The sequence below is a fragment of the Osmerus eperlanus genome, chromosome 1 (assembly GCF_963692335.1).
Source record: "Osmerus eperlanus chromosome 1, fOsmEpe2.1, whole genome shotgun sequence".
Lineage (NCBI taxonomy): Eukaryota > Metazoa > Chordata > Actinopteri > Osmeriformes > Osmeridae > Osmerus > Osmerus eperlanus.
In genome coordinates this window covers 4,004,169-4,024,558 of record NC_085018.1, presented here as the reverse complement: position 1 = coordinate 4,024,558, position 20,390 = coordinate 4,004,169, and the positions used below count along the sequence as shown (strand labels likewise).

The following is a 20,390-nucleotide window of genomic DNA, read 5'->3' as shown; positions in this document are numbered from 1 at the left end:
ATTGTTTGATTTTGAGCACAAGTGAAATGGTTTAGGGGCAAATGTTTGATTTTGCCAGAAGAGTCAGAGGTTTTAGAAATTGAGTTTGAATATTTGGTTTTGTGTTTACAGTTTTGAGAAAATGGTTGACTGTTTCAAGAAATGTGTTTTAGCAATCGAGAAAAACTGTAACTGTGCACAAGTGTTTTCACTTTAAATATCATTATGATATTGGAATACACAAAGCAATTGACAAGTAAGCCTGATTTGGTTGCAACTCCCTTAATCTAGAGGGGTTTGTTTTTGCAATGCAATATCTATGTTTTCATGTTTACATTTTAATGTAGGGTGCTCAACTGACTTCTCTCTTTTTGTGTTTTTCTTCAAAGCATTTGAAGAAGCTGGCATTGATGACCGGAAAGACCGGCTAGTGGGATTTGGCAGCGATGGAGAAGCAGTCAATGTCGAATGCAGGAATGGGGTGGCATGGTCCAGCTTCAGAATACACTGAAGAACCTATATGACCAGTACCACTACTCCCCCAAGGCTCTCAGGGAGCTTCACCAGATTACTGAGGCCCTGGATGAAAAGGTACTGAAGCCGTCCAACCTCCATGGAGCCCGATGTCTACCATGTACATCGTGCAACAAAGGTCAGTGCTAAATTAACTACAGCTTTTTCAGCAGATTTTATTCATGAGTAATGCCAAATGGATATTATGTAATAATAATTCTCTTTTTTTGTAGATTGTATGTGATAGTTACTCTGTCCACCTGGCCCATTTTGAGAACATGGCAAGCATGGAAAGGAGCCCCAAACCATCACCAGCAAAACAAGTCACTGGGTATCTCAAGAACCTGCACCATTTAATCTTCCTACACTTCATGTGTGACACACTTGATCATCTCGCTCTTTTGAGCAAAGAGTTCCAGAAAGACAACAACACGGTGTGTCAAGCGGTTGAAAGCCTGGAGACATGTTACTGGAACCTGACAGCACTCAAGACAGAAATGGGTCCACAGATGGCCAAAGTCTACGAGGCAGTGAAGACCAATGGAGAATACAGAGGAGTGCAGTTCCAGGTTCGACATGCAGTTCCGAGCTTGGAAGCAGAACGAGCTGCAGTGATTGGTAAGGAGAAATTTAGTGTTAGTTACATTATGTAGATTGGTGCTGTAATTTAATGTAGTGGCAATAGTGTAACTCTAATGATTATGCCAGACAGATGCCATCATCTTTCACTTAGAGGAGAAGTTGAGGGACCTTCAAAGGGTCAGTCCAGTCAGTAAATTTAAGGCCTTTGATCCCTCTTGCTGGCCCAAATGGGATAGGTCAGACGGCAGCAGTGTCGGACTGGCCATTGGGAGAATCGGGAGATTTCCCGAACTGACGGTCAAACTGACGGTCAAATCCATGGCACTATGCAAAAAAAAGATATAGCCTAATAGTTTACACTCACTTTGAGGAGGGCCTGAACACCAAGTAACTGTTTAACTGGAGCGATCCAAAGGGTGGGGGGGTGGGGATTCCCCCCTTGTAAAGTTGAACGGTGCACTTGTCCGTCCTGTTTACAGATCACGATTGGTCAAAAATCTATAGTTTTCCGGGTACGGCCAATTCGTTGGAGTGGGCGGAAGCATGAGATTGCGTGCAATGTTTTAAAATCGTTTGCAACCAAGACATATTTAGCAATTGCTAAAAACATTGTTGTTTCTTTTGCAAAAAAATTGAAAGGAAAATAAAAGGAGAAAAAGGTGGCACGGAAAAAGCAAGAGACAAAAAACAACGGACACTCCTGCAAAATGTTAAAACATTGAACAAATGTTTAGACCGCCAAAATCCAAGCTAAGTGAGGGAGAGTCTGCAGCCCAAAGATGCGGCAGTACCAGAGGCGTCAGGTGCAAGCAGCTCCATTTTCGAGAAAATTCTAATATCCAAACCATATTGTTTTCATTTTTCTAAAAACATTATACATTTGGTTTTACTGTTAGCCAATACATAGGCTATATATTTTAAATGAAGGAAAATAAATGGCCAAGAGAAAAAGGCACTCATCTAAATATGCACAACATGTTTTTTGGCTTAAAAAACATGCAATTGTCTTATCTGTTCTGTGTTATAACCCTTGTGCTACCTTTGGGTCGTTTTGACCCACAGCTATGTTGTGACAACTTTTCATAATAAAAAAATAAAGTGAAACATTTTCTTTATCCTTTGCGTGGTATCAGGGTTGTTTTGACCCACAGCTATGTTGTGACAACTTTTCATAATAAAAAAATTAAGTGACCCACAAACCCTATTTACAGAAAAGTTTATCTTTCAGACAAGGGACAAAGTCACGGATCAGCAGACTACCCTCTTCTCATATATAGGACAAAGCATTTACACCCTCATCCAACCCACACCTACATCCACACCCATATTATGTTAGCTGGAGTGTAAACTAAATGTCTCAGACTCTGTGGTAGTAGAGGTTCCTGGGCGTCTAGGAGGTGGAATCTTCAGACTGGAGACGAGGCGACCGAGTGTTGAGTCCTCCCGTCTGGCGGACCTCTTGAAGTCCGCCCCCAGGAAGGCATACTGTAAGGGTGGAAATTCAAGTGGCACTGTGTAGATCTGAGTAGTCAAGAGATGTGGGTTTAATACAATTTATTTAGATTATACAATTACGTAATATTAAACAAAGCTTTGCTGATCAGTCACAACGAAGGACGTGCTAACCACAGTTCGTTCGCCAGAGTGATAAAGAACAATCATAAAGCTTGTGCTTTTATACACTTAAAACAGATCCCCTAATAAATGTTCAATTCATCAATGCAGTGGTCTCTGTGATTGGCTAACACTGGTCAGTGACAGTTAAGACAATATAACCCCCCAGGTCAAGTGACCAAAGTCTTTTGATGTCACGACTCTTTCTCTAAATGAGGACAGTAAAGATACCCTTAATGAAACACAAACAGGACACAGGACACAATCTCCTCGGCCAAAAGGTCAGGGCTGCTAGATCAACTGATCCATCTATCCATCTCCCTTTAGGCCACAGAACTCAAACATCCCCCAACCTCCGTGCCCCTAGCTTCTCAATCAGGCATCATAAACCAATACCATAAATACCTTAACCCTCACGCTCTCCTCATTGTCTATGCAGCCTGAACTTATCCTTCGCGCTGTCTCCGGGTCATTGTGACCCACAGCGTTGTATATTACGCCACCATCGCGCTGTCTCGGGGGGTCGTTGTGACCCACAGCGTTGTCTATTACGCCACCTTCGCGCTGTCTCGGGGGTCGTTGTGACCCACAGCGTTGCAGATTACGCCACCTTCGCGCTGTCTCGGGGGTCGTTGTGACCCACAGTGTTGCATATTACGCCACCTTCGCGCTGTCTCGGGGGTCGTTGTGACCCACAGCGTTGCATATTACGCCACCTTCGCGCTGTCTCGGGGGTCATTGTGACCCACAGCGTTGCATATTACGCCACCTTCGCGCTGTCTCGGGGGTCGTTGTGACCCACAGCGTTGTATATTACGCCACCTTCGCGCTGTCTCGGGGGTCGTTGTGACCCACAGCGTGGGAATGAAAGGTTTGACTTATTTTTTGTATTATGAAAAGTTGTCAGAAGACCGCTGTGGGTCACAAGGAACCGGAGACAGTGCGGGGTCTCGTAATAGACAACACAGACGTTGCCGTGTCTAACAAAAAGGCAGAGACAGCGCAATAAACAAGTATCTCTCTGGTGGTCTAGTGGCAAGACTGTGGGGCTTTCAGCTCCGTGGCCCGGGTTTGCTTGACGGTCAGGGCAAATATGATTTCCTTTTTATTTCGACGGATAATGTTTCACTTCACTATTTTTGTATTACGAAAGGTTGTCAGCACGAGGGTGGCGTAAAAGACTAGGTATGGTGAGTCACAGCGCAGACTAGGATACAGCGCGAGAGTGTACTAATAGGCTAGGCAGACAAGGCTAGAAATAAAAGGGTTCACTTTATTTATTTTTTATTATGAAAAAGTTGTCACAACGTCAGTTTGCTTCACCACGACCCCGAAACGGCACGAGAGTGGCGTCATAGACTAGGAAGACAACGCGAGGAATAAAATCAAATGTTTCACTTTATTTTTGTATCATGAAAAGTTGTCACACCACGCATGACACCGTGCTTCACAACGACCCGCAGACAGCACTAGGGATAGAACCTCCAGCCCGCCGTCCTGATACATCATCTATACATCCCATGCATGTGTTGGTAGTAGCGTTAGCAGCGCTGTGGCTTGAGCAAAGCCCTCTTCTGCACTCGACTGAGTTGTTCAGTCTTCTGCACACACTCCCGCGGGTCGTCCAGGGTCAACGGGAACCTCTCCTTGGCCGAAGCCCAGCTCGGTGGGGCATGTGGGGCAGTATACATGCGAACAGGATTTGCAGACAGGCCTCTTACACCCGCGACAAACGGTGAACGTTTTACGGTCCTTCTTCACCGGGCAGACTTGACATCTCTTCCTCTTACTGGCAGGGACCGGCGACGTCGGTCCTGCCGATGAGGAGGCGGCGGTGGCGGCGTCACGAGGGCCCTTCCGAGTTGCTCGAGGAAAAACCTTCTCTTGTTGCGCGTACGCGGCATCCAGTTGGGGTTGACCTCTCTCCATATCACAAAGGCGTTGTAGGAGGAGACGTCAACGATGTTGCTGAAGATGACGAGGGGCCAGCGGGCCGTCTTCCTTTTACAGCTGTAGGCCGTGATGACCTTATCCAGATTGTCGACTCCGCCTTTGTTCAAATTATAATCCAGGACGATGGTCGGTTTGCCGTCGTTTCTGTCACTGATTTCAGCGTCTGTGTGGCGTGTGCTCATGAGTAAAACGTTCTTATTTTTCTTCGCGAGGTAGGAAACCAGAGTGGTGGTTGGAGTGAAGGCGAACTGCGACGACAGCACCCGTTGCGTCTTCGTCGTCAGCAGCTCGGACGGCATCTCGGCCCTGTTCTTTCGCACGGTGCCAACCACGGTCATGTTTCTCGTCGCCATGAGCTCTCGTCCGAGTTCGTAAGAGGTGAAGAAATTGTCACACGTCACATTGCGATCCTTCAGGCCCTCTGTCACGTCGAGCACGACGCGCATCCCCTGGTTCCTCTCCGGGACTCCGTCCATCCGTCCAGTGTAGACTTGCATCTTCCAAGCGTAGCTTGATTTTGCATCGCACGCCACCCACGACTTGATGCCGTATTTCGCCGGTTTGCTTGGCATGTACTGCTTGAAAGGACACCGTCCTCTGAACGCGAGCAGTTGTTCGTCCACGGTCACTTCGGGCCCTGGGTCGTAGATCGCTCTGCCGCTTTGCGCGTCCCATAGACTGGCGGCCGCTTCGCCTCGGGACTTGTACACCCCTGCCAGGATTAGCAGCCCTATGTAGGCACGTAGGTCAGTGGCGTCCATGGCTTTCCACTCCTCTCCGCGTTTCAGATAACCTTCCCGATTTGTCACGTCCAAGATTACTCTTTCGATTTGTGGCGTGACAAAGAGTAAAAATGCGGAGACGATGTCGTGAGCGTGGGAAACGGCGTAAGCTGTGGGTCCTCTGGGGGTCCTCTCCGTATTGTCACGTTGCGACAGCAGCCTCGGATTCCTCCGATACGCAATCGAACGCCATTCAATTTGGCCGTTTTTCGACAAGAAAGTATCTCTGTCGATTTGAGGGGCTTGGTCGGCGGCGACGGCACCGTCGTCGTCGTGGTTGACTGCGTCATACTCTTGCCCGTCTTCCTCTTCCTCTTCTGACACATGCTCCGCGTACTCTTGCCCGTCTTCTTCTTCCTCCTCCTCTTCTGCCACATTCTCTGCACACTCTTCCCCGTCATCTTCTGACACATCCTCGGCCTCCTCTTCAGACTCACTTTGCTCGATGTTGGCAAACATCTGCTGTAGAACTTGCAGCGCACTGAAATCCCGAGCCATAGCTGCGTTACCCTAGACAGAAGCTGTCCTGACCCCCACGGAATGTGTGTTAGTAGCACTTGTCTACAGCTAACGTGATTGCATGGACAAATTATTCTAAGGACGCCTCCCTAATTCGACCGCCAAAGAGCGATCAAGAATCGTCGAATCGTAAAAGGCGGCGCGCGCGCGCGGTTGGAACCCAAATTTTTTTAAAATAAAAATAAATAATATATTATAAAATTAAATAAATAAATAAAGTGGACGAGACAAGGTCGGAGAGAGGCGTCCATTTCATCTGTCTCCCGCCCTTCCGACCTTATCAATTTAATGTCGGTCGACGTGGCCAGTCTGATTCCAAAGGGGCCGCAGCCGCACGGCCGCTCGGCAGACGGGTCCGACCGCGGTTTCTCTGAAGCCAGACGTCACGTGGCCCGTCTGCTTGCAACTTGGCAGAAGGGTCCGATGGCGGTTTTCTCTGGTTCTCTGGTTGGACGGTGGGTCACAATGACCCGAAGGTAGCACAAGGGGTAGGAATAGGCATCGCAACACGACGGTGGGTCACAACGACCCGAAGGTAGCACAAGGGGTAGGAATGGGCATCGCAACACGACGGTGGGTCACAACGACCCGAAGGTAGCACAAGGGGTAGGAATGGGCATCGCAACACGACGGTGGGTCACAATGACCCGAAGGTAGCACAAGGGTTAAGCTACATATGAACCGGAGTTTCCAGCTACATTTAATCCTCTCGTTTCTCTCAGTTAAATTCAAATTTCTTAATTCTTGGCTCTTTTTGTAGGTAATTTGGGGGTGCATCTAGCTAGCTAGATGTCAGTTTTGTGATGTTTGTGGGAAAGAATTCACTTTCAAGCATCAGTTACAGTCCCACCTCAAGCAACACCAGTACCCGAAGATCCCTTTGTACAGGCCGGGAGAGGCAAGGCTGCACTGTACGGAGGAAGCCAAGAGCTGCTTATGTGATTGAAGCCCCTGTACCACTGTAGGGTGAAAGTTGTGTTATGGAAGGCTGACCATGTGGCCAATGCACCCTGCGTAGCAATAGACCCCACATGGCTGAATCCTGAAACGGCAGAGGCGGAGGCGAAGAAATCTGGAGGGGAGATGTGGATAGCCCAGTTGGTCTGTACATTTGGAAGGTACGCCGGGCAATCCTTCAAATGGTTACTTGAAAACGACATAGGATGGGTTGTGTGGTTGCTCGCCGAGTACTGCTTGAAGGGGGAGCAGAACGACTTGCTCAAGTGGGAAAAGACACGGCTGCTTGAATTTGTCAAGGAGTTCCCTTCGGTGACTTGTCATCTTGACAAGAGGTTGGAGGTAAGATGACTGAGTGAATGTCTTGTCTTTAGATGCTTTCACAATCAATTACTGTTTTGTTGATGAATAGAATTAGCACCTATGATCACCGTCATCACATTTACATTTAGCAGACGCTCTTATCCAGAGCGACTTACAGTAAGTACAGGGACATTCCCCCGAGGCAAGTAGGGTAAAGTGCCTTGCCCAAGGACACAACGTCATTTTGCACAGCCGGGAATCGAACTGGCAACCTTCAGATTACTAGCCCGATTCCCTAACCGCTCAGCCACCTGACTCCCATTTACTATACATTTCTTGTAGAAACAGAAAACAGAGAAGGTAGAAAGAAAGAAGGCTGAGTGCACTGCCTCCAGGTTAGAGCAGGATCCCAACTATGCAACTGATGCTGAACTGTTGACTGCTGCAGGTAGATAATTGTTAGGTGAATTCTCAGTATGAAGGCAGGCTGAAAAGAGTCACGACAACGGAAAGGAGTCGACTTTGGTTTATTAGTCAAGCTGTCCGGATGAAATCATCAGTTCAGGACAAACTGAGAGCATGAATGAAAACCCTGTCTCTCATGACATGCTGAAATACAGTAGCTGGAAAGTACATATATAGAATGCACAGAATCATTTCCTTAAAGGCTCTCAGTGGTCAGTGCATTGATACCGTAAAAGAGGCAACAGTCGAACGAGTCCCTTATACAATATTACATAATTCATGTACATGTATTATTTATACATTGTGTTCTTCTATTATTCTAACTAAATTGATGCCAAAAGTGTTTTGGTCTAATGACATGTATCTACTAAATGGAATGTATTATTATAAAGCACTAAATGCAATTTTTGTGTGTCTCTTCAGAAAAACTCCTTCACGAGTCCGAGGTGAGGAAAGGCGTGGTGCAAAGCGAAGGTAAGTACATTCTTTCACAAGTATACTTAACCACCAATTTACATAGTTGAATGCTTACACTATCCTGTCACTCCCCACATGTTATTGCAGGCTGGAAGTGAAGAAACCAGCAGAGCAGGGGAACAAGCCCATCCAGCCCAAGCCTGCCACGTACATCCCGCCTCGAGTGTCTGCAGCACCAGTACTGCTGGTGGTCCCGGCACAGCCACGGGCTCCATCCATGATGCTGCCGGGGACATCCTGCAGTCAGGGCAGTGCTGGCTTTATTCCAGCAGCACCGCCACCTGTACCTGTGTCCAAACCAGCCAAGCCTCATAGATCCTTGAGGCCATGCGGGGCGTGCCAGGTACCCAATTGTGGGGGGCAGCGTAAGAGATACACACCCTCAAAAGATAAGGTTTCTGGAAGCAACCAGAAAATCTTTACGTTCTGCCCTGTAACCAGAAAGGCCACCACTTTGGGTTTTGAAGGTGTGGTGTATGAAAGTTTTGAGCATTTCAAAAAGGTGGTTGATGATGTATTAGAAAAAAGGAAAGCATCTTAGTGCACTTGTAATTTCAGTTTTAATTTGTATATTTTATATGGTTTATATTTTATATATGTTTGATATGTTCAATGTATTTATATGTTTGAAATGTTTGATATGTTAGATATGTTCAATATGTTCAATATGTCAATATGTTCAATATGTTCAATATGTTCAATATGTTCAATATGTTTATATTTTATATGTTTATATATGTTTTATATGTTTATACCAGTTTATATATCAAAGTTACTGAATACTGTAATAAATACTGGACAAAGATAGCCAGAGGTTCCAAGTTCTGACCAAGGGGGGCTGCCTGAAAGGTAGCTGGCATTTCCACGTGCCTCAGGACCCGAACTCTCTGCATCTTGTTCAGCTCCTCATGATTAACTCAATTCTAATAGCATATTTTGTGGTACTTTCTTTGCATGGTTCATGTAGAAATATCATTATTTGGTGCAGGGGCTGTTGTTTCTTACTAAATCCAACCTGTCTGACAAATAAGATTATTCTTGGTTGTTTTTCAATTAATTAAAAAGACTTGGGAGAGTTTTCATTTATGTATTCATATAAAATAACTACAATGTGTAATAAAACACCAATCCCGAGATCCCAGGAAGTGATCGTGATCCCAGGGTGAGCAATTGGGACTTGGGGGGGAGGTGAGCCATTCCCAGGCGGTCTCCCATCCAAGTACTAACCAGACCAGTGTCTCTCTCTCTCTTTCTCTGTGTCTCTCTCTCTTCAAGGGCCAGGGCAAGGGAGGGGTGGGGGGATGGGTGAGTGGGAGGTGGGGATGGTTCCCTTCTGCCCGCCCCTTCCATTGGCTGTTTCTTTCTGCATGGGTGAGTGGGAGGTGGGGCTTGCTCCCTTCAGCCCGCCTCTTCCATTGGCTGTTTTTTCTGCCTGTCTGCTTACCGCGGGTGACTGCGGCAGCCATGGCACCTGGGTGAGGGCACCAGTTTCCCTTCCAACTCATACTTACCTGGCAGGGGAGACACCTTGATCACGAAGGAGGTTCACCCAGGGCGAGGCTCGGCCATTGCACTTCGGCTGTGCTGACCTTTGCGAATTCCCCAAATGCGGGAATCTCGACTGCATAATTTCTGGTAGTGGGGGACTGCGTACGCGCTCTCCCCCGAACATGTTTGTGAAAAATAATCTGGGAATCCTGAGACAGGTCAAGCCAAGCGGTTGAGGAGCTGTGTGACACGAGGTGGGGAAACAGTACCCCCTGCTGGTGAGAGAAGAGGAAAAAAAAGCTTACAGCACCTGGTATTCCCAGGCGGTCTCCCATCCAAGTACTAACCAGGCCCGACCCTGCTTAGCTTCCGAGATCGGACGAGATCGGGCGTGTTCAGGGTGGTATGGCCGTAAGCGAAGGAAGCTGTGGGTCATAGGCTACTTATAGATGACACCGCTCTGCCCAGTAGCTCAGCTTGATTTGCGATTCCTCCTTAGTTTTTGGTGGTCAGTTTAAGTTTATTGTTACTGTAGGTATTGTCTCTCTCTCTCTCTCTCTCTCTCTCTCTCTCTCTCTCTCTCTCTGTGTCTGTTTGTGTCTCTCTCTCTCTTTCTCTGTGTCTCTCTCTCTTCAAGGGCCAGGGCAAGGGAGGGGTGGGGGGATGGGTGAGTGGGAGGTGGGGATGGTTCCCTTCTGCCCGCCCCTTCCATTGGCTGTTTCTTTCTGCATGGGTGAGTGGGAGGTGGGGCTTGCTCCCTTCAGCCCGCCTCTTCCATTGGCTGTTTTTTCTGCCTGTCTGCTTACCGCGGGTGACTGCGGCAGCCATGGCACCTGGGTGAGGGCACCAGTTTCCCTTCCAACTCATACTTACCTGGCAGGGGAGACACCTTGATCACGAAGGAGGTTCACCCAGGGCGAGGCTCGGCCATTGCACTTCGGCTGTGCTGACCTTTGCGAATTCCCCAAATGCGGGAATCTCGACTGCATAATTTCTGGTAGTGGGGGACTGCGTACGCGCTCTCCCCCGAACATGTTTGTGAAAAATAATCTGGGGATCCTGAGACAGGTCAAGCCAAGCGGTTGAGGAGCTGTGTGACACGAGGTGGGGAAACAGTACCCCCTGCTGGTGAGAGAAGAGGAAAAAAAAGCTTACAGCACCTGGTATTCCCAGGCGGTCTCCCATCCAAGTACTAACCAGGCCCGACCCTGCTTAGCTTCCGAGATCGGACGAGATCGGGCGTGTTCAGGGTGGTATGGCCGTAAGCGAAGGAAGCTGTGGGTCATAGGCTACTTATAGATGACACCGCTCTGCCCAGTAGCTCAGCTTGATTTGCGATTCCTCCTTAGTTTTTGGTGGTCAGTTTAAGTTTATTGTTACTGTAGGTATTGTCTCTCTCTCTCTCTCTCTCTCTCTCTCTCTCTCTCTCTCTCTCTCTCTCTCTCTCTCTCTCTCTCTCTCTCTCTCTCTCTCTGTGTCTGTTTGTGTCTCTCTCTCTCTTTCTCTGTGTCTCTCTCTCTTCAAGGGCCAGGGCAAGGGAGGGGTGGGGGGATGGGTGAGTGGGAGGTGGGGATGGTTCCCTTCTGCCCGCCCCTTCCATTGGCTGTTTCTTTCTGCATGGGTGAGTGGGAGGTGGGGCTTGCTCCCTTCAGCCCGCCTCTTCCATTGGCTGTTTTTTCTGCCTGTCTGCTTACCGCGGGTGACTGCGGCAGCCATGGCACCTGGGTGAGGGCACCAGTTTCCCTTCCAACTCATACTTACCTGGCAGGGGAGACACCTTGATCACGAAGGAGGTTCACCCAGGGCGAGGCTCGGCCATTGCACTTCGGCTGTGCTGACCTTTGCGAATTCCCCAAATGCGGGAATCTCGACTGCATAATTTCTGGTAGTGGGGGACTGCGTACGCGCTCTCCCCCGAACATGTTTGTGAAAAATAATCTGGGAATCCTGAGACAGGTCAAGCCAAGCGGTTGAGGAGCTGTGTGACACGAGGTGGGGAAACAGTACCCCCTGCTGGTGAGAGAAGAGGAAAAAAAAGCTTACAGCACCTGGTATTCCCAGGCGGTCTCCCATCCAAGTACTAACCAGGCCCGACCCTGCTTAGCTTCCGAGATCGGACGAGATCGGGCGTGTTCAGGGTGGTATGGCCGTAAGCGAAGGAAGCTGTGGGTCATAGGCTACTTATAGATGACACCGCTCTGCCCAGTAGCTCAGCTTGATTTGCGATTCCTCCTTAGTTTTTGGTGGTCAGTTTAAGTTTATTGTTACTGTAGGTATTGTCTCTCTCTCTCTCTCTCTCTCTCTCTCTCTCTCTCTCTCTCTCTCTCTCTCTCTCTCTCTCTCTCTCTCTCTGTGTCTGTTTGTGTCTCTCTCTCTCTTTCTCTGTGTCTCTCTCTCTTCAAGGGCCAGGGCAAGGGAGGGGTGGGGGGATGGGTGAGTGGGAGGTGGGGATGGTTCCCTTCTGCCCGCCCCTTCCATTGGCTGTTTCTTTCTGCATGGGTGAGTGGGAGGTGGGGCTTGCTCCCTTCAGCCCGCCTCTTCCATTGGCTGTTTTTTCTGCCTGTCTGCTTACCGCGGGTGACTGCGGCAGCCATGGCACCTGGGTGAGGGCACCAGTTTCCCTTCCAACTCATACTTACCTGGCAGGGGAGACACCTTGATCACGAAGGAGGTTCACCCAGGGCGAGGCTCGGCCATTGCACTTCGGCTGTGCTGACCTTTGCGAATTCCCCAAATGCGGGAATCTCGACTGCATAATTTCTGGTAGTGGGGGACTGCGTACGCGCTCTCCCCCGAACATGTTTGTGAAAAATAATCTGGGAATCCTGAGACAGGTCAAGCCAAGCGGTTGAGGAGCTGTGTGACACGAGGTGGGGAAACAGTACCCCCTGCTGGTGAGAGAAGAGGAAAAAAAAGCTTACAGCACCTGGTATTCCCAGGCGGTCTCCCATCCAAGTACTAACCAGGCCCGACCCTGCTTAGCTTCCGAGATCGGACGAGATCGGGCGTGTTCAGGGTGGTATGGCCGTAAGCGAAGGAAGCTGTGGGTCATAGGCTACTTATAGATGACACCGCTCTGCCCAGTAGCTCAGCTTGATTTGCGATTCCTCCTTAGTTTTTGGTGGTCAGTTTAAGTTTATTGTTACTGTAGGTATTGTCTCTCTCTCTCTCTCTCTCTCTCTCTCTCTCTCTCTCTCTCTCTCTCTCTCTCTCTCTCTCTCTCTCTCTCTCTCTCTGTGTCTGTTTGTGTCTCTCTCTCTCTTTCTCTGTGTCTCTCTCTCTTCAAGGGCCAGGGCAAGGGAGGGGTGGGGGGATGGGTGAGTGGGAGGTGGGGATGGTTCCCTTCTGCCCGCCCCTTCCATTGGCTGTTTCTTTCTGCATGGGTGAGTGGGAGGTGGGGCTTGCTCCCTTCAGCCCGCCTCTTCCATTGGCTGTTTTTTCTGCCTGTCTGCTTACCGCGGGTGACTGCGGCAGCCATGGCACCTGGGTGAGGGCACCAGTTTCCCTTCCAACTCATACTTACCTGGCAGGGGAGACACCTTGATCACGAAGGAGGTTCACCCAGGGCGAGGCTCGGCCATTGCACTTCGGCTGTGCTGACCTTTGCGAATTCCCCAAATGCGGGAATCTCGACTGCATAATTTCTGGTAGTGGGGGACTGCGTACGCGCTCTCCCCCGAACATGTTTGTGAAAAATAATCTGGGAATCCTGAGACAGGTCAAGCCAAGCGGTTGAGGAGCTGTGTGACACGAGGTGGGGAAACAGTACCCCCTGCTGGTGAGAGAAGAGGAAAAAAAAGCTTACAGCACCTGGTATTCCCAGGCGGTCTCCCATCCAAGTACTAACCAGGCCCGACCCTGCTTAGCTTCCGAGATCGGACGAGATCGGGCGTGTTCAGGGTGGTATGGCCGTAAGCGAAGGAAGCTGTGGGTCATAGGCTACTTATAGATGACACCGCTCTGCCCAGTAGCTCAGCTTGATTTGCGATTCCTCCTTAGTTTTTGGTGGTCAGTTTAAGTTTATTGTTACTGTAGGTATTGTCTCTCTCTCTCTCTCTCTCTCTCTCTCTCTCTCTGTGTCTGTTTGTGTCTCTCTCTCTCTTTCTCTGTGTCTCTCTCTCTTCAAGGGCCAGGGCAAGGGAGGGGTGGGGGGATGGGTGAGTGGGAGGTGGGGATGGTTCCCTTCTGCCCGCCCCTTCCATTGGCTGTTTCTTTCTGCATGGGTGAGTGGGAGGTGGGGCTTGCTCCCTTCAGCCCGCCTCTTCCATTGGCTGTTTTTTCTGCCTGTCTGCTTACCGCGGGTGACTGCGGCAGCCATGGCACCTGGGTGAGGGCACCAGTTTCCCTTCCAACTCATACTTACCTGGCAGGGGAGACACCTTGATCACGAAGGAGGTTCACCCAGGGCGAGGCTCGGCCATTGCACTTCGGCTGTGCTGACCTTTGCGAATTCCCCAAATGCGGGAATCTCGACTGCATAATTTCTGGTAGTGGGGGACTGCGTACGCGCTCTCCCCCGAACATGTTTGTGAAAAATAATCTGGGAATCCTGAGACAGGTCAAGCCAAGCGGTTGAGGAGCTGTGTGACACGAGGTGGGGAAACAGTACCCCCTGCTGGTGAGAGAAGAGGAAAAAAAAGCTTACAGCACCTGGTATTCCCAGGCGGTCTCCCATCCAAGTACTAACCAGGCCCGACCCTGCTTAGCTTCCGAGATCAGACGAGATCGGGCGTGTTCAGGGTGGTATGGCCGTAAGCGAAGGAAGCTGTGGGTCATAGGCTACTTATAGATGACACCGCTCTGCCCAGTAGCTCAGCTTGATTTGCGATTCCTCCTTAGTTTTTGGTGGTCAGTATAAGTTTATTGTTACTGTAGGTATTGTCTCTCTCTCTCTCTCTCTCTCTCTCTCTCTCTCTCTCTCTCTCTCTCTCTCTCTCTCTCTCTCTCTCTGTGTCTGTTTGTGTCTCTCTCTCTCTTTCTCTGTGTCTCTCTCTCTTCAAGGGCCAGGGCAAGGGAGGGGTGGGGGGATGGGTGAGTGGGAGGTGGGGATGGTTCCCTTCTGCCCGCCCCTTCCATTGGCTGTTTCTTTCTGCATGGGTGAGTGGGAGGTGGGGCTTGCTCCCTTCAGCCCGCCTCTTCCATTGGCTGTTTTTTCTGCCTGTCTGCTTACCGCGGGTGACTGCGGCAGCCATGGCACCTGGGTGAGGGCACCAGTTTCCCTTCCAACTCATACTTACCTGGCAGGGGAGACACCTTGATCACGAAGGAGGTTCACCCAGGGCGAGGCTCGGCCATTGCACTTCGGCTGTGCTGACCTTTGCGAATTCCCCAAATGCGGGAATCTCGACTGCATAATTTCTGGTAGTGGGGGACTGCGTACGCGCTCTCCCCCGAACATGTTTGTGAAAAATAATCTGGGAATCCTGAGACAGGTCAAGCCAAGCGGTTGAGGAGCTGTGTGACACGAGGTGGGGAAACAGTACCCCCTGCTGGTGAGAGAAGAGGAAAAAAAAGCTTACAGCACCTGGTATTCCCAGGCGGTCTCCCATCCAAGTACTAACCAGGCCCGACCCTGCTTAGCTTCCGAGATCGGACGAGATCGGGCGTGTTCAGGGTGGTATGGCCGTAAGCGAAGGAAGCTGTGGGTCATAGGCTACTTATAGATGACACCGCTCTGCCCAGTAGCTCAGCTTGATTTGCGATTCCTCCTTAGTTTTTGGTGGTCAGTTTAAGTTTATTGTTACTGTAGGTATTGTCTCTCTCTCTCTCTCTCTCTCTCTCTCTCTCTCTCTCTCTCTCTCTCTCTCTCTCTCTCTCTCTGTGTCTGTTTGTGTCTCTCTCTCTCTTTCTCTGTGTCTCTCTCTCTTCAAGGGCCAGGGCAAGGGAGGGGTGGGGGGATGGGTGAGTGGGAGGTGGGGATGGTTCCCTTCTGCCCGCCCCTTCCATTGGCTGTTTCTTTCTGCATGGGTGAGTGGGAGGTGGGGCTTGCTCCCTTCAGCCCGCCTCTTCCATTGGCTGTTTTTTCTGCCTGTCTGCTTACCGCGGGTGACTGCGGCAGCCATGGCACCTGGGTGAGGGCACCAGTTTCCCTTCCAACTCATACTTACCTGGCAGGGGAGACACCTTGATCACGAAGGAGGTTCACCCAGGGCGAGGCTCGGCCATTGCACTTCGGCTGTGCTGACCTTTGCGAATTCCCCAAATGCGGGAATCTCGACTGCATAATTTCTGGTAGTGGGGGACTGCGTACGCGCTCTCCCCCGAACATGTTTGTGAAAAATAATCTGGGAATCCTGAGACAGGTCAAGCCAAGCGGTTGAGGAGCTGTGTGACACGAGGTGGGGAAACAGTACCCCCTGCTGGTGAGAGAAGAGGAAAAAAAAGCTTACAGCACCTGGTATTCCCAGGCGGTCTCCCATCCAAGTACTAACCAGGCCCGACCCTGCTTAGCTTCCGAGATCGGACGAGATCGGGCGTGTTCAGGGTGGTATGGCCGTAAGCGAAGGAAGCTGTGGGTCATAGGCTACTTATAGATGACACCGCTCTGCCCAGTAGCTCAGCTTGATTTGCGATTCCTCCTTAGTTTTTGGTGGTCAGTTTAAGTTTATTGTTACTGTAGGTATTGTCTCTCTCTCTCTCTCTCTCTCTCTCTCTCTCTCTCTCTCTCTCTCTCTCTCTCTCTCTCTGTGTCTGTTTGTGTCTCTCTCTCTCTTTCTCTGTGTCTCTCTCTCTTCAAGGGCCAGGGCAAGGGAGGGGTGGGGGGATGGGTGAGTGGGAGGTGGGGATGGTTCCCTTCTGCCCGCCCCTTCCATTGGCTGTTTCTTTCTGCATGGGTGAGTGGGAGGTGGGGCTTGCTCCCTTCAGCCCGCCTCTTCCATTGGCTGTTTTTTCTGCCTGTCTGCTTACCGCGGGTGACTGCGGCAGCCATGGCACCTGGGTGAGGGCACCAGTTTCCCTTCCAACTCATACTTACCTGGCAGGGGAGACACCTTGATCACGAAGGAGGTTCACCCAGGGCGAGGCTCGGCCATTGCACTTCGGCTGTGCTGACCTTTGCGAATTCCCCAAATGCGGGAATCTCGACTGCATAATTTCTGGTAGTGGGGGACTGCGTACGCGCTCTCCCCCGAACATGTTTGTGAAAAATAATCTGGGAATCCTGAGACAGGTCAAGCCAAGCGGTTGAGGAGCTGTGTGACACGAGGTGGGGAAACAGTACCCCCTGCTGGTGAGAGAAGAGGAAAAAAAAGCTTACAGCACCTGGTATTCCCAGGCGGTCTCCCATCCAAGTACTAACCAGGCCCGACCCTGCTTAGCTTCCGAGATCGGACGAGATCGGGCGTGTTCAGGGTGGTATGGCCGTAAGCGAAGGAAGCTGTGGGTCATAGGCTACTTATAGATGACACCGCTCTGCCCAGTAGCTCAGCTTGATTTGCGATTCCTCCTTAGTTTTTGGTGGTCAGTTTAAGTTTATTGTTACTGTAGGTATTGTCTCTCTCTCTCTCTCTCTCTCTCTCTCTCTCTCTCTCTCTCTCTCTCTCTCTCTCTCTCTCTCTCTCTCTGTGTCTGTTTGTGTCTCTCTCTCTCTTTCTCTGTGTCTCTCTCTCTTCAAGGGCCAGGGCAAGGGAGGGGTGGGGGGATGGGTGAGTGGGAGGTGGGGATGGTTCCCTTCTGCCCGCCCCTTCCATTGGCTGTTTCTTTCTGCATGGGTGAGTGGGAGGTGGGGCTTGCTCCCTTCAGCCCGCCTCTTCCATTGGCTGTTTTTTCTGCCTGTCTGCTTACCGCGGGTGACTGCGGCAGCCATGGCACCTGGGTGAGGGCACCAGTTTCCCTTCCAACTCATACTTACCTGGCAGGGGAGACACCTTGATCACGAAGGAGGTTCACCCAGGGCGAGGCTCGGCCATTGCACTTCGGCTGTGCTGACCTTTGCGAATTCCCCAAATGCGGGAATCTCGACTGCATAATTTCTGGTAGTGGGGGACTGCGTACGCGCTCTCCCCCGAACATGTTTGTGAAAAATAATCTGGGAATCCTGAGACAGGTCAAGCCAAGCGGTTGAGGAGCTGTGTGACACGAGGTGGGGAAACAGTACCCCCTGCTGGTGAGAGAAGAGGAAAAAAAAGCTTACAGCACCTGGTATTCCCAGGCGGTCTCCCATCCAAGTACTAAGCAGGCCCGACCCTGCTTAGCTTCCGAGATCGGACGAGATCGGGCGTGTTCAGGGTGGTATGGCCGTAAGCGAAGGAAGCTGTGGGTCATAGGCTACTTATAGATGACACCGCTCTGCCCAGTAGCTCAGCTTGATTTGCGATTCCTCCTTAGTTTTTGGTGGTCAGTTTAAGTTTATTGTTACTGTAGGTATTGTCTCTCTCTCTCTCTCTCTCTCTCTCTCTCTCTCTGTGTCTGTTTGTGTCTCTCTCTCTCTTTCTCTGTGTCTCTCTCTCTTCAAGGGCCAGGGCAAGGGAGGGGTGGGGGGATGGGTGAGTGGGAGGTGGGGATGGTTCCCTTCTGCCCGCCCCTTCCATTGGCTGTTTCTTTCTGCATGGGTGAGTGGGAGGTGGGGCTTGCTCCCTTCAGCCCGCCTCTTCCATTGGCTGTTTTTTCTGCCTGTCTGCTTACCGCGGGTGACTGCGGCAGCCATGGCACCTGGGTGAGGGCACCAGTTTCCCTTCCAACTCATACTTACCTGGCAGGGGAGACACCTTGATCACGAAGGAGGTTCACCCAGGGCGAGGCTCGGCCATTGCACTTCGGCTGTGCTGACCTTTGCGAATTCCCCAAATGCGGGAATCTCGACTGCATAATTTCTGGTAGTGGGGGACTGCGTACGCGCTCTCCCCCGAACATGTTTGTGAAAAATAATCTGGGAATCCTGAGACAGGTCAAGCCAAGCGGTTGAGGAGCTGTGTGACACGAGGTGGGGAAACAGTACCCCCTGCTGGTGAGAGAAGAGGAAAAAAAAGCTTACAGCACCTGGTATTCCCAGGCGGTCTCCCATCCAAGTACTAACCAGGCCCGACCCTGCTTAGCTTCCGAGATCGGACGAGATCGGGCGTGTTCAGGGTGGTATGGCCGTAAGCGAAGGAAGCTGTGGGTCATAGGCTACTTATAGATGACACCGCTCTGCCCAGTAGCTCAGCTTGATTTGCGATTCCTCCTTAGTTTTTGGTGGTCAGTTTAAGTTTATTGTTACTGTAGGTATTGTCTCTCTCTCTCTCTCTCTCTCTCTCTCTCTCTCTCTCTCTCTCTCTCTCTCTCTCTCTCTCTCTCTCTCTCTGTGTCTGTTTGTGTCTCTCTCTCTCTTTCTCTGTGTCTCTCTCTCTTCAAGGGCCAGGGCAAGGGAGGGGGTGGGGGGATGGGTGAGTGGGAGGTGGGGATGGTTCCCTTCTGCCCGCCCCTTCCATTGGCTGTTTCTTTCTGCATGGGTGAGTGGGAGGTGGGGCTTGCTCCCTTCAGCCCGCCTCTTCCATTGGCTGTTTTTTCTGCCTGTCTGCTTACCGCGGGTGACTGCGGCAGCCATGGCACCTGGGTGAGGGCACCAGTTTCCCTTCCAACTCATACTTACCTGGCAGGGAGACACCTTGATCACGAAGGAGGTTCACCCAGGGCGAGGCTCGGCCATTGCACTTCGGCTGTGCTGACCTTTGCGAATTCCCCAAATGCGGGAATCTCGACTGCATAATTTCTGGTAGTGGGGGACTGCGTACGCGCTCTCCCCCGAACATGTTTGTGAAAAATAATCTGGGAATCCTGAGACAGGTCAAGCCAAGCGGTTGAGGAGCTGTGTGACACGAGGTGGGGAAACAGTACCCCCTGCTGGTGAGAGAAGAGGAAAAAAAAGCTTACAGCACCTGGTATTCCCAGGCGGTCTCCCATCCAAGTACTAACCAGGCCCGACCCTGCTTAGCTTCCGAGATCGGACGAGATCGGGCGTGTTCAGGGTGGTATGGCCGTAAGCGAAGGAAGCTGTGGGTCATAGGCTACTTATAGATGACACCGCTCTGCCCAGTAGCTCAGCTTGATTTGCGATTCCTCCTTAGTTTTTGGTGGTCAGTTTAAGTTTATTGTTACTGTAGGTATTGTCTCTCTCTCTCTCTCTCTCTCTCTCTCTCTCTCTCTCTCTCTCTCTGTGTCTGTTTGTGTCTCTCTCTCTCTTTCTCTGTGTCTCTCTCTCTTCAAGGGCCAGGGCAAGGGAGGGGTGGGGGATGGGTGAGTGGGAGGTGGGGATGGTTCCCTTCTGCCCGCCCCTTCCATTGGCTGTTTCTTTCTGCATGGGTGAGTGGGAGGTGGGGCTTGCTCCCTTCAGCCCGCCTCTTCATTGGCTGTTTTTTCTGCCTGTCTGCTTACCGCGGGTGACTGCGGCAGCCATGGCACCTGGGTGAGGGCACCAGTTTCCCTTCCAACTCATACTTACCTGGCAGGGGAGACACCTTGATCACGAAGGAGGTTCACCCAGGGCGAGGCTCGGCCATTGCACTTCGGCTGTGCTGACCTTTGCGAATTCCCCAAATGCGGGAATCTCGACTGCATAATTTCTGGTAGTGGGGGACTGCGTACGCGCTCTCCCCGAACATGTTTGTGAAAAATAATCTGGGAATCCTGAGACAGGTCAAGCCAAGCGGTTGAGGAGCTGTGTGACACGAGGTGGGGAAACAGTACCCCCTGCTGGTGAGAGAAGAGGAAAAAAAAAGCTTACAGCACCTGGTATTCCCAGGCGGTCTCCCATCCAAGTACTAACCAGGCCCGACCCTGCTT

The 20,390-nt window shown here is 50.8% G+C and overlaps 1 protein-coding gene and 25 non-coding genes across 26 annotated transcripts; 14 read left to right on the top strand and 12 right to left on the bottom strand.

Annotated features, from left to right (window-relative positions):
- Positions 1-447: 447 nt before the first annotated feature.
- Positions 448-1,419, top strand: LOC134024747 (uncharacterized). The gene is made up of 3 exons (XM_062467785.1): positions 448-570; positions 726-1,110; positions 1,205-1,419. The coding sequence occupies exons 1-3, from the start codon at positions 448-450 to the stop codon at positions 1,417-1,419; spliced, it is 723 nt and encodes a 240-aa protein (XP_062323769.1).
- Positions 1,420-9,647: 8,228 nt separating this feature from the next.
- Positions 9,648-9,811, top strand: LOC134031390 (U1 spliceosomal RNA). The gene has a single exon (XR_009931905.1). It is a non-coding gene; the product is annotated as a U1 spliceosomal RNA (small nuclear RNA).
- Positions 9,812-9,930: 119 nt separating this feature from the next.
- Positions 9,931-10,049, bottom strand: LOC134031192 (5S ribosomal RNA). Its single transcript, XR_009931846.1, has one exon. It is a non-coding gene; the product is annotated as a 5S ribosomal RNA (ribosomal RNA).
- A 448-nt stretch (positions 10,050-10,497) lies between these two features.
- On the top strand, positions 10,498-10,661 carry LOC134031385 (U1 spliceosomal RNA). Its single transcript, XR_009931903.1, has one exon. It is a non-coding gene; the product is annotated as a U1 spliceosomal RNA (small nuclear RNA).
- A 119-nt stretch (positions 10,662-10,780) lies between these two features.
- On the bottom strand, positions 10,781-10,899 carry LOC134031123 (5S ribosomal RNA). The gene has a single exon (XR_009931832.1). It is a non-coding gene; the product is annotated as a 5S ribosomal RNA (ribosomal RNA).
- Positions 10,900-11,385: 486 nt separating this feature from the next.
- On the top strand, positions 11,386-11,549 carry LOC134031379 (U1 spliceosomal RNA). Its single transcript, XR_009931902.1, has one exon. It is a non-coding gene; the product is annotated as a U1 spliceosomal RNA (small nuclear RNA).
- Positions 11,550-11,668: 119 nt separating this feature from the next.
- On the bottom strand, positions 11,669-11,787 carry LOC134031067 (5S ribosomal RNA). The gene has a single exon (XR_009931820.1). It is a non-coding gene; the product is annotated as a 5S ribosomal RNA (ribosomal RNA).
- A 476-nt stretch (positions 11,788-12,263) lies between these two features.
- LOC134031377 (U1 spliceosomal RNA) lies at positions 12,264-12,427 on the top strand. Its single transcript, XR_009931899.1, has one exon. It is a non-coding gene; the product is annotated as a U1 spliceosomal RNA (small nuclear RNA).
- A 119-nt stretch (positions 12,428-12,546) lies between these two features.
- Positions 12,547-12,665, bottom strand: LOC134031006 (5S ribosomal RNA). Its single transcript, XR_009931804.1, has one exon. It is a non-coding gene; the product is annotated as a 5S ribosomal RNA (ribosomal RNA).
- Positions 12,666-13,147: 482 nt separating this feature from the next.
- On the top strand, positions 13,148-13,311 carry LOC134031372 (U1 spliceosomal RNA). The gene has a single exon (XR_009931898.1). It is a non-coding gene; the product is annotated as a U1 spliceosomal RNA (small nuclear RNA).
- Positions 13,312-13,430: 119 nt separating this feature from the next.
- Positions 13,431-13,549, bottom strand: LOC134030950 (5S ribosomal RNA). The gene has a single exon (XR_009931789.1). It is a non-coding gene; the product is annotated as a 5S ribosomal RNA (ribosomal RNA).
- A 438-nt stretch (positions 13,550-13,987) lies between these two features.
- LOC134031370 (U1 spliceosomal RNA) lies at positions 13,988-14,151 on the top strand. The gene has a single exon (XR_009931895.1). It is a non-coding gene; the product is annotated as a U1 spliceosomal RNA (small nuclear RNA).
- A 119-nt stretch (positions 14,152-14,270) lies between these two features.
- Positions 14,271-14,389, bottom strand: LOC134031250 (5S ribosomal RNA). The gene has a single exon (XR_009931866.1). It is a non-coding gene; the product is annotated as a 5S ribosomal RNA (ribosomal RNA).
- Positions 14,390-14,861: 472 nt separating this feature from the next.
- On the top strand, positions 14,862-15,025 carry LOC134031358 (U1 spliceosomal RNA). The gene has a single exon (XR_009931890.1). It is a non-coding gene; the product is annotated as a U1 spliceosomal RNA (small nuclear RNA).
- Positions 15,026-15,144: 119 nt separating this feature from the next.
- LOC134030904 (5S ribosomal RNA) lies at positions 15,145-15,263 on the bottom strand. The gene has a single exon (XR_009931769.1). It is a non-coding gene; the product is annotated as a 5S ribosomal RNA (ribosomal RNA).
- A 468-nt stretch (positions 15,264-15,731) lies between these two features.
- On the top strand, positions 15,732-15,895 carry LOC134031352 (U1 spliceosomal RNA). The gene has a single exon (XR_009931889.1). It is a non-coding gene; the product is annotated as a U1 spliceosomal RNA (small nuclear RNA).
- Positions 15,896-16,014: 119 nt separating this feature from the next.
- Positions 16,015-16,133, bottom strand: LOC134030844 (5S ribosomal RNA). The gene has a single exon (XR_009931749.1). It is a non-coding gene; the product is annotated as a 5S ribosomal RNA (ribosomal RNA).
- Positions 16,134-16,597: 464 nt separating this feature from the next.
- LOC134031348 (U1 spliceosomal RNA) lies at positions 16,598-16,761 on the top strand. The gene has a single exon (XR_009931888.1). It is a non-coding gene; the product is annotated as a U1 spliceosomal RNA (small nuclear RNA).
- Positions 16,762-16,880: 119 nt separating this feature from the next.
- Positions 16,881-16,999, bottom strand: LOC134030802 (5S ribosomal RNA). Its single transcript, XR_009931737.1, has one exon. It is a non-coding gene; the product is annotated as a 5S ribosomal RNA (ribosomal RNA).
- Positions 17,000-17,473: 474 nt separating this feature from the next.
- LOC134031341 (U1 spliceosomal RNA) lies at positions 17,474-17,637 on the top strand. The gene has a single exon (XR_009931886.1). It is a non-coding gene; the product is annotated as a U1 spliceosomal RNA (small nuclear RNA).
- A 119-nt stretch (positions 17,638-17,756) lies between these two features.
- On the bottom strand, positions 17,757-17,875 carry LOC134031273 (5S ribosomal RNA). The gene has a single exon (XR_009931871.1). It is a non-coding gene; the product is annotated as a 5S ribosomal RNA (ribosomal RNA).
- A 438-nt stretch (positions 17,876-18,313) lies between these two features.
- Positions 18,314-18,477, top strand: LOC134031334 (U1 spliceosomal RNA). Its single transcript, XR_009931885.1, has one exon. It is a non-coding gene; the product is annotated as a U1 spliceosomal RNA (small nuclear RNA).
- A 119-nt stretch (positions 18,478-18,596) lies between these two features.
- On the bottom strand, positions 18,597-18,715 carry LOC134030744 (5S ribosomal RNA). The gene has a single exon (XR_009931723.1). It is a non-coding gene; the product is annotated as a 5S ribosomal RNA (ribosomal RNA).
- Positions 18,716-19,192: 477 nt separating this feature from the next.
- LOC134031431 (U1 spliceosomal RNA) lies at positions 19,193-19,355 on the top strand. The gene has a single exon (XR_009931914.1). It is a non-coding gene; the product is annotated as a U1 spliceosomal RNA (small nuclear RNA).
- Positions 19,356-19,474: 119 nt separating this feature from the next.
- Positions 19,475-19,593, bottom strand: LOC134030622 (5S ribosomal RNA). The gene has a single exon (XR_009931711.1). It is a non-coding gene; the product is annotated as a 5S ribosomal RNA (ribosomal RNA).
- A 448-nt stretch (positions 19,594-20,041) lies between these two features.
- LOC134031396 (U1 spliceosomal RNA) lies at positions 20,042-20,205 on the top strand. The gene has a single exon (XR_009931906.1). It is a non-coding gene; the product is annotated as a U1 spliceosomal RNA (small nuclear RNA).
- Positions 20,206-20,390: the final 185 nt, after the last annotated feature.